Source organism: Haemaphysalis longicornis, unplaced genomic scaffold (genome assembly GCF_048455015.1).
Source record: "Haemaphysalis longicornis isolate Haplotype H1 unplaced genomic scaffold, Haemaphysalis longicornis Haplotype H1 scaffold_18, whole genome shotgun sequence".
Taxonomy (NCBI): domain Eukaryota; kingdom Metazoa; phylum Arthropoda; class Arachnida; order Ixodida; family Ixodidae; genus Haemaphysalis; species Haemaphysalis longicornis.
In genome coordinates, this window is record NW_027526282.1 from 5,151,210 (window position 1) to 5,165,512 (window position 14,303).

Below are 14,303 nucleotides of genomic sequence, written 5' to 3' on the forward strand. Positions count from 1 at the left end.
GCCAACATATCTATTGATCGGTTTTGTTGGACAAAATGTATACGTAAAACCCTGTCTTTTGGATAAGCGTGTTGCGCCCTATTGCGCAAAGATGTGGGGACTTGCACACTTCCCCATAGAGTTGCTTATATAGGCGGATAATGTTGTTATGTTCTGTGTGTTTCGCAATGAATTATGTGTAGAAGCTTTTGTTTGCTATTTTGGATAGTGATGAGAAATCCTCGGTGCTTGTGGGGTCATAAAGATGACTCTCTTTAAAGTACACTCAACAGATGGCGCTGGCGGCACAAATAGTCTATTCGCATTCATTACAAGACATGACGCAGTATACATTATTCAATCGCAACACAAAACCGACAAAACCCTGTGATGAAGCTCTCTCCGCCATACCTAAGAAGGCCGTCTCAAAGTTTAACGCTTAGCTTCCGCAAAAGCACCAAACACTATACAAAACCTGGCAAACGGTGTGTCAGCGCTCACGTCGAGGGTGTGGGCATGAAATTTAAAAATATACTGAGATTACTAAGGGATCAAAAAAGCTAGGAAGATAGGTAATTTGGGCAGAACTAATGACGTCTGCAGGATATACTCCTCCAATACTATTCGGAAAAAAAATGGGACATTGCGATTGTTTCAGCACATCAGAGTGCACGAGTTAAGTTGGCTCTGGTTTTTTGTTCGATGAAGCAATTGATGCTGTAGAATCTATTCTTCTTTGCGCCCGCCGAGATCTAAATTACTTGTCAATCAGTATAAACGTGCTTTTAGCTGCCTTTTATTCATATTGTACTCGGAAACAAATTTGAAGTCATCACCCTGCTCAACCCATTTTTCTTCGCTTGAGGCCGTTGCGCCATTAGCAAGCAGGCTTGATTACTAATGTACCAAACGCCAACGCAGTAAGCGATATTGCTTATTCAACCAACGAGACGGCAGAATGCTTTAACAAGTTGAACCCAATCCGGCCGGGGTTTTACTGAGCCTGACCGTCATTCAATAGAAAACTTTCAGCCGCTTGCATAGGTATGAATCGTATCTAGCATCAGCCAGAGAAAATTGACCTCGGCATTTGCATTGATGTGAATGACAACAAAAAACGCCTTTCAGGATCCTTATAGCCTTTTTAGCGAAGCGCTGTTCAACCTGTGTTTTTGGTTTTCATTGGATGTACTCTGTCCGTGCAGTGTATCTGCACGGGGGTCACTGTCCTGAGCACTTATACCACACATTTTGCGATCACGTGTTTCCTGCGCTCATGTTTACGCTTGCCAGACATCGCGAAAGTTTTCCAAAATTCAGCGGCACAGTGCAGAATATGTTCAGTCGGTGTGCCTTGCTATTTTATGGTTGTCATTTCGTGACGTGAGACTCTCACATGTCTTACTCGTTTACGCAGATAGTTGTGGCGACAAATTCTAGCTGCCACTTCTGAAGTATCACGTATTTCTGGTGAAGCGTCCCAAGTCGCTTCCTTCCCTCCCAACAGAAGTTGACGAAGTTTTTCGAGTCAGGCAATCTGTCGCCAGCGCAGACAATACTCATTTTGTTTTGTTATTTGCACTTATACTCTGCTCCTCCCACCAAGGATTATGCCAGAGGCCAGTTCTTAGGACGGGCGAAAGTCAGACTGGGAACATGAGGGATGATACATTTATTCATTTTGCTTGATTAGGAACCGTCCCGAAGAACTTCCTTGCCGCCAGATGCATATTTCTGCAACTGTTCCACCGCTTTCCGAGTTTTTTGTTGCTGTGACGTCATCAGAATATCTTGATTTACTTCCACTGTAAGCAACTATCAGGAGTTTGTATAGTCCAGCCTGAACTGACCCCGAACAGCCACGCTGGTAAACAGCGCCTGAAAGAAATGTTCCCTGTTCTACGCTTCTCGTTCGATGGAGTACCGATACCGAATGATGCTACATACACTTACACTGATTGTTTAGACCGGAGTTCTTCTTGAAATAATCACTGAGCTGCTCTTTTCTCCGCCAGACCACACCTTTGTTTGATAGTTCTTTCTATAAAAAGGTATTTGGGTGGTTCCTTGGCCTGTTAGAAAGATGTCACTTCTCAAAGCCAGTCCCTAAAACGCTGTTAATGTGGTAACCGTCACCACCCTAGAAAATGCCCTTGGATTAAAAAGACTACGCGTAAAAGCATTTCATCGCAAGAGGTGTTTAAATGACCACGTACTGTGCTGCTTTCATTAGTATCCATTCTCGACCTAAGATCGGGCAGGATGACACTAAGCCTCCCGCAGACGCCACTTGGAAATCTTCCAGCAAGGCTTTATATTTTTATGTGACGCCCTATCTGGAACTTGTACCTCGTCCCCAGGGTAATGTCCGAACTGGATCTTGTGCTCCGTCGTTATGATATCGTGGAGGAGGATCACGAAATACAGGTAGCTGTTCTCAATGCCATGAATTACAAATAAAGCGCGCTGAAGCTGCACAAGGCACCGAAACTTCGCTTGAGTAGCTTTACTCTGTACATCATAACTTGCTCAAGCACATCACATCATAAAATAAAAGAAGTAAGGATTTAATAGGAAAACCTACTCACCATTATTCCATCTTCCGGCCTGAGGGCTATTCCCGGTGTTTCCTGGAACTTGAAGTGGACAAAACCCATGGAGAAAGGAAACCAAAATTCATGGTATTTTAATTAACGACAGCGAAGAAAGCAGTCCTGGACTTTATTTCCAGAAAAAGTAAACTAAGCCTCTGAATCACAATGACATAGACGTGGCAAAGAGCAATGAGGCAAAAACAGATGTGCTTCTCCAGTACTTGTACCCCTTTCCTGGCATGACAACGATGCGCATGTAAAAAGAAAAATAGAACTCTAAATATTGACACCACTTATTTTAACGGAAACAAGGCCGCACGTAATAACTACTATGCGCGAGCAAGAACATTGAGGATTGGTCCAAACACCTGTGTGCAACCATACTTTGGAATCACGTCACCATTGACTGTTGGAAGCCTCATAACGGGATGCGATCTGGGGTAAATTAGGCGTCAGAACCTTTTGGGACTGTTAGTTAACATCGAGGGTAAATCATGAGTGAAAACACGACGGCGTGTGGTTTTTGTAACCGCTTGATATTGCTGGTCACACATTTGGTACCCATGCCATGAAGTATGTCCTTTATGCTTGCCTGCTTGCGTGTACAGACGTTTCTTTTTGTTCTTAACGTGGCGAAATTGATCATTAAACCAAGGAGCAGTGTTGGTGCATGATATTGTTATCACCTGTATATATTTACCCGTGATATCCGTGAAACGAATCCAGTTTGCTTCGATGAAACGTGACAAATATTTACGTAGAAATCTTTCTGAAAAACTGGATAACTCTTGCTTGATACAATCGAAGTTAGATCTTTTGTAACACCTTGTCTGTTTTCTTGTTATTTTTTGCGGGGTGTTATTTTGTTAGGGGGTGAATATGTTAGACTTCCCGTTATGATGCAATGATCTCAGAACCCATAGAGTTTGATGATGTCTGGACAAAGATCGGGATTATTTGTCAGGATTACATCAAGAATGTTGGCTGAGGTGGGGGATTGTCTTGTGGGCTCGGCGATTAGCTGAACCAGCGAGAAATAAAGGCAACACTCAAGGAACGCATCAGCTTCAGAATCTCTGGCAATACAGATGACGCAGACCAATTAATTACCGGAAAATCGAAGTTACCAAACACTTAGAGGTCTGAATTAGGAAGAAGCGAACAAATTTAACTCAAAAAGTTAGAAAATTTGATTGCAAACAATGTATGCATGTCGGGGGTGGCGATAAACAGCAATAATGATATTAGTTATTACACACCTCAATGACATCTATACAGACTCAAGACATGAATTTATTGGAATAATGCAGCGATTAGGTCTTTTTTTACCGCAAGAAGGTGACCACCACCTCTAGGATGTAGACGGTCACAGCGAAAAAAGTTGAAATCAGAGGTGCACACAAGAATCATATCATCAAAAATATCTTCACTGAGCCAAGTTTTAATTAGGGCGATTACGGATGACGACCAAGAATCGATCAGTGATGACAGCACCGTGCTTTTTTTGACATGACACTCCTAATATTAATAAACAAAAAAACTGGGATCGCGGTGCAACTGTGTTGCGCGCAGGAAGTCTAGGAAAATTAAGTAGCTGGGTGTAAATGAAAACGTCACTGCTTTGGGCTTTACTGTTTGACGTCATGTATAAATTGGATGTGGTGGTTCTTTATTTAGATGTCGTGGATATTAAACAGAAAGAAACATGTATACATGCCCAATGTGAAGAATTGAAAAAAAAACTATAAAAATAAACTACGCAGGTTGCCGAAAAGTCTTCAGTTGACTTTTTCTTACTACTCCAATTTTCTAAAAATCATGAACTTACAAAAGAAAAAAATAATGACCTGCAGAAAACAACTCACCTCCAGGCCAACCTCCTTGTCCAGGATTAGCGCCGGTGCCAACTGCAAATTTACGTATGCCAACAGATTGGTGAACTACTCAACGAAAACACTTGAAACTTTCAGGGTAAGGCGTGTAACAAAGGGGGAGAATTGGTAGCAGTGATGACTTTCATTGCCACCAAGCTTGATATTAAAGCTACTAGTCGCGAGGAGATCAAAGTAACACAGAAGAGGAAACACATGTCGGACATTATCCACCAGGAATTTTCCAAGCTTTCTCAACAAGACGTAAAAAAGGAATGGGTAATAAAATAGGCAAGCCTTAAAGGTGAATTGTATTTATTTTTACAAAAACATGACAGCGCGCGTAAAAACTATAGTGGTAGAGCAAGAACGTGGCTTATGCAAGCATGAAATAATGCGGTCTCCGTTCGCAGCCACCAGCATTTTTCAACTGCGTCACACTTGTCTCAGAGTAACAAAGATGGCCTGCCGCAGACATTGGTATATATGCTTTGAGCACTAACAGATAGTTTAGATCCCAGAATGAGCAATCCCTTGTCGGATGAAAAGTGTTTGCGCTCAATCTAGATGAAGTATAAGTGGGCTCAATGGTGGAGGCTTTTAAATAGGTTCCCCTTTAAACGTGTGTGCAACATTCCCAGAGAACAAGCAGATGTCTGAATGACAAGCTGTGTGAACGCCGCGTCATAATAGGAAGTTTGGAATGCTTTTCGCGGCCCTGCGCAAAGAATTTGCCTACGATGATCATTTGCGTCGTTCGCACTCCCCATGCGCACTAGAGAAGGCTTTGGGTTGAGCCTATTGAGGACAAACGCACGCTCATTTAGCAATGAAACGTGCATAAAGTAAGGCACTTGTGTGTACACCCGCCCAATTGTTTACCAATATCACGGGAGCGTCCACAATTCTGTCGATTAGCGCCGTATGATGGGGTGATATTTCAAACTCGGCGAGAGTAACCGCATGCGCACTAAGCGAAGGTCGCTGCTGACGTGGTCTGCTAGGCTGTTCCAGAGCCGACAGCCACCCCATACTGCTATTACCACTTGCTTTCACTTTCCCTCTTCGCCCAGTTAACGGCGGATTGGAGGGCAGTGTGATAAGCGAATAAAAAAATGGGAGTGGCTGCCTGCTCTTGGAACAGCCCAGTAGAAGACGATAGCAGCGGCCTTTGCCTAATGCGCATGCGATTACTCTCGCCGAGTTTGTCGTATCGCTCCACCATACGGCGCTGATCGAGGGAACGGTCGACGTTCCCGTGATATTGGTAAAAAATTTGGCGGGTGTACCTATGTTTACAACATGGTGGCCAGTAGCGCGGATTCCGTGTACGCTTATGCTCTTCCGTAAGCAGTAATTTCCATGTTATTGAAATATTTTGGGAATCTGTAATTTCAATTACGTCGTGTGGTTTGCACGCTGCTTTCGGGGTTCTCAAAGCTATCTGGACAATCCTGGTTGCCAGAAGAAAGCTTCTCAGGCTTTGCCAAGTCGGCGGCCGAAGTATTTGCTGCTGGCGCGTTCACTGCTCAATGGTATGCGACGGTGTGGAGGTGTGCTCCTGCGAGTGGACTGTGCCTAATGTCGTCTGGATATTTTAACCCCAGCAGCGACTCGAACGAGCACCGGATGTGTATTGTGTGTCGCTACAAGACTTCTCGGATTGCGCGAGGGAGACGGACTTCCAGTTTAACACGAAAATTTTGGTGAGTCCTAAAATCACGGCCTGCAGGAAACAAAAGATCTTTCTGATGCAGGGTTTTGACTTCATGGTAAAGGTCGTTACGCTGTTTACAAACATATCTTCGGATTGGTTTTCTGGAATAAAATGTACACGTCAAACCCTGTCTTTTGGATCAGCGCGTTGTGCGCGGTTGCGCAAAGTACTGGGGACTTGAACACTTGTCCGTGAGAATTAGTTATCTATAGGCAGATAATCTTATTCTGTTGTGAGCGTTTCGCAATGAATTATGTGGGGAAGCTTTTGGTGTCTGTGTTTGGTAGTCATGAGAAATTCCGGGTGCTGGTATAATCGTAAGGGCGAGTCGCTTCAAAGTACACCCGGAAGGAAGAAAAACCGGGGCATGCGAGGGCGTGGCAAATGCATCGCCAGAACATCTGACGTTACATTTCTGGTGTCGAGACATCCATGTGCTCGCGCGCGTCCAACCACGTTCGCAGCTCTGTCTTTTATTCCATTTGAAGCAGCAAAGCTGATCGCATTCAGCATTTGGCAATAGGGGTCACATTATTTGCCAACATTCCTCGCTTGCACCCGCTTCGGCGGCGAACAACGAGGGTGAAGTGCGCATTGCTCACTTTACCATACTCTGCCCTGACCCAACTGATAACATGTCTCCCCCGTCTCGGTGTAGATCTTGTGCCACAGATATTCCGTTGCATCTTTGTATTTTTTGCCTAAAACATGCAGGTGGTTGGCAACTGAAAATAATCACAACAAGTTAAGGGATTAACGTAAGAAACGCATAGTTTGAATAAACTGGGATGAGAAGTCACCTTGTAAAAGTATTAAAGCAAGTACTAACAAAAATAAAAGTATTAAAGCAAGTACTAACAAAAAAAACGCGAGCCGTGGTCGTGTGTTTGTCAAAAAAAGAACAAAAATTGTAATTGGTTTCAACACCTGTTGAAATATTGCCAAAAACACGGACCAAAAGTTTCGCGTTTAGAATCTCGTTGCAATGCGTCCATTTATCAGAGGGCAAATGGAGCGAAGCACGCTTAACGTCACCGATCGCCACCAAAGACAATGCCGGTTAGACAGGTTGAGCATAAAAAGTACCCCTAGCGCCAAGCACTCAATGCTAACAACTTTGCCGCTTGAAGCAAATGAAAAGACAGCGTAGTATACAGGGGTTGGACACGCACGCGCGCATTGATGTCACGACCGCAGAAGTGCAACATCAGGTGGCGCGGCAATGCAATTACCATCGCGCTCGCGTGCGCCGGCCTATTTTTCCGTTGGGTGTGCTGAACAAACGGCGCTGACGGCACAAATAGTCTCTTGGCATTCATTTCACGAAGTGGCACAGTAAGCATCATTCTATAACGGCGCAAAACCGAGAAAACGCTGCATACAAGGTCTCCTCGGTTTGCCAGCGATGCTTGCCGCAATATTTAACGTTTAGCTTCCGCGAAGGCACCAAATGCTATACTATACCTCGAAAATGGTGTGCAAGCATTCGTGTCAAGGGTGTAGGCGCCCGCATGAAATTGAAATCTCTTATGAGGTCACTAGGGAATCAAAGCAGCTTGGAAGATAGGTAATTACAGAGTAGTTATGACATCTGTAAGATGTAATATTTAAATGCATAGTAGATGCTATATGTAGAAAGGGGAACAGTGCAGTTATTTAAGCCCTCTACCGTGGACGAGGCAAGTTGGCATTGATTCTTTGTTCGGCGAAGCCATTCCAGCTGTAGTATTGGTAGGCAAATTACTTGTCAGTTTTTATAAACGTGCCTTTCGTGTAAGCTTCCTGATTATATTGCGCTTGGAAAGAACTTGGAAGTAATCACCCTGCTCGGCCAATTTTTCTTCGCATGAGGTCGTTACGATGTTAAGGAGAATGGTTGATTACTAATGCACCAAACACTAAGGCAGTACATTGTATTTCTTATTTAGCCAACGAGACAACTAAATACTTTAGCGACTTGAACACGGTCTCACCGGGGGTCAATTTAGCATGATTCTCGTTCACTAACCCGCTTGCAGCAGCTTGCACAGATCTGGAAGTCAAAGGTCAGCGAAAATGGACCTTGATGCTTGATTTATTGTGAATGGCAGAAAATGCCGGTCATAATCATTATAGGCTCTCCTTAGCGGAGCCCGGCTCATCCTAACCATGCCTTGCTTTGCATTAAATGTACTGTGTCCGTGCACTGTATCTTCATCCGACAACCAGGGAGTCACGGGCCCGAGTAACTACACCACACACTTTACGATGGCGTGTTTTCTGTGCTCACCTCTCCGCTTGCCAGACATCATTAAAGTTTTGCAAAATCCAGCGGCACAGGACAGAAAACATTGAGTTGGTGCAGCTTGCAATTTTAGAGTTGTCATTTAGCCACGTGGAGTCTCACAGTCTTACTCATTTACGCAGAGAGTTGTCTGGCACTTCTGAAGTATCACGTTTTTCTGGTGAAGCGTACCAAGTCTCTTCCTGCTGTCCCAACCGACGTTCCCGACGTTTTTAGAGTCAGCCTATCCGTCGCCAGCGCTCACAATACACATTTTGTTTTCTTGTTTGCACTTATACTCTGCTTCTCCCACCAAGGATTATGCCAGAGGACAGTTCTTAGGATGGGCGAAAGCCAGGCTCAGAACACGAAGGGTGATACATTTATTTATTTTGCTTGATTAGGAACTGTCCCGAAGAAAAACGTTGCCGCCAGATGCGTATTTTTGCAACTGCTCCGCCGCTTCTCTCCGTGTTTTTGTTGCCGTGACGTCATCAGAATATCTTGATTTACTTCCACTGTAAGCAACTATCAGGAGTTTGTATAGTCGAGCCTGAACTGACCCCGAACAGCCCCGCTGGTAAACCCCGCCTGAAAGAAACGTTCCCTGTTCTACGCTTCTCGTCCGATGGAGTACCGATTCCGAATGATGCTACATACACTTACACTGATTGTTTAAACTAGAGTTCTTGAATTAATTACTGAGCTGCTCTTTTCTCCGCCAGACCACACCTTTGTTTGATAGTTGTTTCTTTAAAAAGGTATTTGGGTGATTCCTTGGGGTGTTAGAAAGATGTCACTTCTCACAGCCAGTTCCGCAAGTGCTGGTAGTGTGGCACCCGTCACCACCCTATAAAATGCCGTTGGATTAAAAAGACTGGGCTTAAAAGCATTTCACCGCAAGAGGTGTTTAAATGACCACGTACTGTGCTGCTTTTGTTAGTAGCCATTCCCGACCTAAAATCGGGCAGGATGACACTAAGCCTCCCGCAGACGCCACTTGGGAATCTTCCAGCAAGGCTTTATTGTTTTATGTGACGCCCAAACTGGATCTTGTACCTTGGCCCCAGGGTAATTTCCGAACTGTATCTTGTGCTCCGTCGTTATGATATCGTGGAGGAGGAGCACGAAATACAGGTAGCTGTTTTCAATGCCATGAATTACAAATAAAGCCCGCTTAAGCTGCACAAGGCACCGCAACTTCGCTTGAGTAGCTTTACTCTGTACATTACAACTTGCTCAAGCACATCACATAACAAAGGAAGAGAAGTAAGTATTTAATAAGAAAACCTACTCACCATTATTCCATCTCCCGGCCTGAGGGCTATTCCCGGTGTTTCCTGGAACGTGAAGTGGACAAAACCCAAGGAGAAAGGAAACAAAAATTTATGGTATTTCATTTAATGACAGCAAAGATGGCAGTCCTGGACTTATTTCTTGAATAAGTAAATTAAGGCTCTGAATCACAATGACATAGAAGTGCAAGAGGCAAAAACAGGTGTGCTTCTTCAGTACTTGTACGACCTTGCTGACATGAAAAGAATGCGCAATTATAAGCAAAAAGGCGACTCTAAAATATGAGACCACTTACTTTTAGCGAAACAAGGCCGCACGTAATAACTACTATGCGCGAGCAAGAACGTTGAGTACGTAAAAGTACGCTTTTATCGGGAGATTTATGAAAAATCAAGCGGTTTCTTAATGCACGAGACCGCCGAAACTCAGTAAATTAGAAGATGATTTAGAACTAATCCAAACTGCTTGCAGTCATAGTACGCTTGCCTTATCTAAAATATTGGGTAGAAAGGAAGCAAGATTAGGTATCGGCGTACACAATTTTTTTCTCGGCCATAACACATAAAAAAACATGAGGAGGCTGCACAAACAGTCGGGCGGCTTACAATTCGTTTAGTGCCAACCTCGCCGTTTGTATAAGTTCTAATTCAGACATAGAGCATCAGCGAAGAGAATGATGTTTGAATAACAAGTGCCGGTCGTTTCGGTTTCAGCAAACAAATTGAAGGCATGGTGGTGTTTGCTGTCGGGTACTGTGCAAGTGATACAGTTAGTTGTATTACGGCTGAAGTGGTCACGTTCTCGCTAGGAGTACAGCCGTTGTATTCCTGCTTTGTGCTGTGTATGGACCGCTAAATTATAAACTGGCCCTTCCCTAAATAAGCCTTCGGTATTTCTGAACAAACGCAACAATGAGCTTATAATCCCACCTGGAGACTGAAACATAGACATTACTGAAACATCAATTACTGCCGCAAACCATTAAGTCCTGGTGTATCCGCTTGAAAATAAAATTCGAAATACACAAAATACACAAAGAACCCTCACATGATTTGTTAACGTTGACATGAATAGACCGTACCAGCGCCACTACGGATATATTTGATAAATTTTCCTGGATCAATAAGAAAAATTTGCAGACCCCCAGTTTCCTCGTAGTTTAAAGAAAAATTGCTAGCCAGTCGCATTGCCCCTCTTACAAAATCACGTGCGCGGGAAGTAAATTTCGGTATTTGGCAGGGATCAGTGCAAGAACCACTTCCATTAAACATTTTTGAAATAATCAGTTTATTGCACCACTAAAATTGAAAGTGGAGATGAAGGCTGGCAATACACCCCACGCTGGCAAGGAAATCGTGCAAAGAAGCAGCAAAATACTCGCAACTAGAATATAGTATCCAATGAATTGGCTGTTAATAAATTTTGTTTTTACTTGGGGTCCCCATAAAAGATTTGCATTTTAATATCATCTTCTTAGAAATGACACTGCCTGCCGCCTTGATTTCGTTAATATATGCCACTGTTAAATACAGCGCGCTACCTATGTGTAATTTTATAGGTGACCTATTCTGCAAAACAGACATTTAAGGATTAGGGTAACGCTTTACTGGTAGAATGTAGCAGGGGCGTACCAGGGGATGTTTTGTTGCTAGGACACCCTCGGGAATATTTTGAGTGCCCTTCTTCCCTCTTTGTTTCATCCGATTCTTCAACTATGCTATTTACAAGCTGAATTGATGTGCTCCAATCTAAAAACTTTCTTCGCTTGGAGGGGCTCTTTCTTGTTGTTATGCTTTTTACCAGTGGCGTATAACATCACCTGAAAAATATTTCTCGCTAGGCCACTGGCGTGTAGTAACTATACTTTCTAAAGTTTACTGCAGAGAGATGATAAAACGAACTGGCGTGATAATAGGGGATGATTTTATACGAAATGCACGTTCACCGAGAAGACATCCTCTTACCTTGAGTCAACATTGCATGCTGCCTGCACGCAAATGATTTATTTTCGGTACATTTTCTAAGCATAATTAACGCAATACGTAGTCGCTCATTATCCGATTTTTTGTGTATAATAGCTATCCGCTATCAGTCGTGCTCGTGATGCGTCCGCGATTATACGCCGTCGCTGCTAACTTTAAACTACCACTAAGGCCCCCAAATGCGAGCGCTCTCCAGAATCTCGAATAACCCGCAGCGGCTGGAGTGTGGAAAGGAGGGGGAACTATACTACGCTCGGATGCAAACTAAATTATACGTCCCTTCAGCAGGCGCCTCTCCCGCATAGTAAGCATCGTTCTACGACAACAATTATTGGCATGCTGGGCTACAAGGCCGCTCATTCATATTTCCCTGGTGAACCACTTGGGCACCACCAAGTATTTTCGCCCCGTTTGCTTCGTTCAAGGATCGTTCCGATGTAAACGAGCAAGCTGCATCCCGTACTTGCCAAAATACATATGAAATAAGCTGTACTTTTCAGTGCTCTGATGAATCAGTCAAAGATGTCAAGCGCTCCAACCATAACTAGGCGCTGGTCGGTAACCATAACCATCATTTATTTGCGGGGTTGCGGCCGCTTGTATTGTCCTGGCATGCAACTGGTACCAGAGAATGGTATTGCCGCTTAGGTTTATGTAGTTTACGGAACACTCTTATAAGCTTTTTGTGGTCTCCTACGCTCTATTTATCAAGCCATTTTCTTCATAACCATGTTCTTAATTCTATTGGACAGATTTAGACCATGCTGGACTGTCGGCATGGACTGTCATGGACTGTCCATGCCGGCATGGACTGTCGCGAGTAATTATACCCCACGCGCCGTTCCCGTTCTCAACACTCTGCGCGGAAAACGACACAAAGTCTTCGCTCACCCGAGCACTGTATGGGAGGAAATGTTCTTTGCGGTCTCTAGTTCTTTTAAGGTTCCCCTTTCCGTCCGTGGGACCACCACAATAAACACCAGCTTTGCGGCAAAAACACAACACACACAGGATGAACTGGACGAGTGCAAACTCTCAACCAAACTATATTGGACGAATCACACAAATATAAGTATACTTATTATCTGGTCACTCATGCGCATTCCTACAATTATAGCAATCTTTAAAAGCAGCTCTATCACAACTCTAGAGACACGTGTCAATATATATAACCTCTTGTTTTTGAAGGAACACCGATGAGTCACTGACGCATCCTTCTCCCATCTTTCTTATATGGTAGGCCTCTAAAACTTCCCGTGCCTTCATGTCGCTGCACGAGAGCCGCTGAACCTTAAATTCTTTTCACAGCGGTTCGCACTCTCCACCCGTGCAGGATAGACAGTGAGCAAGCAAGTGGGCATTTTTTGACAGAGTGGTCATGCTCAAGCATAGTACGGTCATTGATACCGCGTCCGGTCTGCCCTACGTAGACGTTTCCACACTTCAAAGGTATTTGATATACCACTCCCACTTCGCAGTCCACGTAGGGGTTGTGGGGATTCTTGCCGCACCCTTCATGTTTTTTGTTATCTTTTGCGATGCGTGAGCACATGCCTGCAATTTTCACGGGCGCCGAATATACCATTTTTATCCCATAGTTGTTGGCGACCTTTTTAAGGTTATGGGAGGTTATGTGCCCATAAGGTACGACCTGAGGCTTGCTAGCGCTCTGCTGATCCTCTGTCATATTCGCTATTTCACTTATTCTAAGCTTCTTCAGCAATATCTCCGGTGCAGCTGCAATAACCAACTCCGAGAAACCCGCAGCCTTGAGGCGAGACAGCTGTGCAGCGAAACGTTTATGCATACAATGAGGGCAGCATTTCATGAGGGATGATCTCATGCACTGAGTGGCTACCGCTATTTTTACGGTCTTCGAGTGGAAACAATCGTGAAGGAGCAGCTCTTTTTTCGACTGTGGGTGTTAGCTCCAACATAAATGACTATCTTAAAATCTGATCGTGATGTCTAAAAACTGCATTCTATTATTTGATAAAATTTCATGGGTGAATGTAAAACCTTCCCCATGCGCCTCAAAGGCCTTTAAAATATCAGCAATGGCTTCGTCCTTTGTAAAACCAGGTCGCTTTCTTAAAAGAACAAGAACGTCATCCACGTACCTAAAAACCTAAAAAGTTTCAGGTTTGCAGGTAACTGGGTTTAACGGTGAAGTAGCATTCCAAAATGCAACAGACGTAACTCAGGGCAGCTTCTTAGCCCTGCTGGAATTTTACCTCAGCGCCACCTTTATTAGCTACGGGGATGAAACTTACCTGCAAAAACAGGGCATCTGCATAGCCTCGTGTGTCGCATACGTTTTATGCAACATATTTTTATCCGATGTTGACGATGTTCTGCAACACGTACTCGACATCGATGTGGTTGCCAACATTTTAGGTACGTGGATGACTTTCTGGTTCTTTTAAGAAAGCGACCTCGTTTTACAAATGACGAAGCCATTGCTGATGTTCTAAAGGCATTTGAGGCGTATGGGGAAGGTTTAACATTCACCCTTTAAATTTCATCAAATAACAGAATGCAGTTTGTAGACATCACGATCAGATTTTAACATAGTCATGTATGTTGGAGCTAACACCCATG

General features: G+C 43.9%; 1 protein-coding gene across 14 annotated transcripts in view; it reads right to left on the minus strand.

Moving 5' to 3' along the window:
- Positions 1-14,303, minus strand: part of LOC144166588 (uncharacterized) — a 152,050-nt gene that overhangs the window by 57,902 nt on the left and 79,845 nt on the right. For 13 of the 14 annotated variants that reach the window (XM_077696090.1, XM_077696088.1, XM_077696089.1 and 10 more), the window contains exons 6-8: positions 9,723-9,764; positions 4,439-4,480; positions 2,568-2,615 (exon numbers count right to left, since the gene is read on the minus strand). In XM_077696090.1, coding sequence (XP_077552216.1) covers positions 2,568-2,615; positions 4,439-4,480; positions 9,723-9,764 — 132 coding nt within the window. The remainder of the gene's footprint in view (positions 1-2,567; positions 2,616-4,438; positions 4,481-9,722; positions 9,765-14,303) is intronic. The other variant, XM_077696095.1, reaches the window with a different exon arrangement.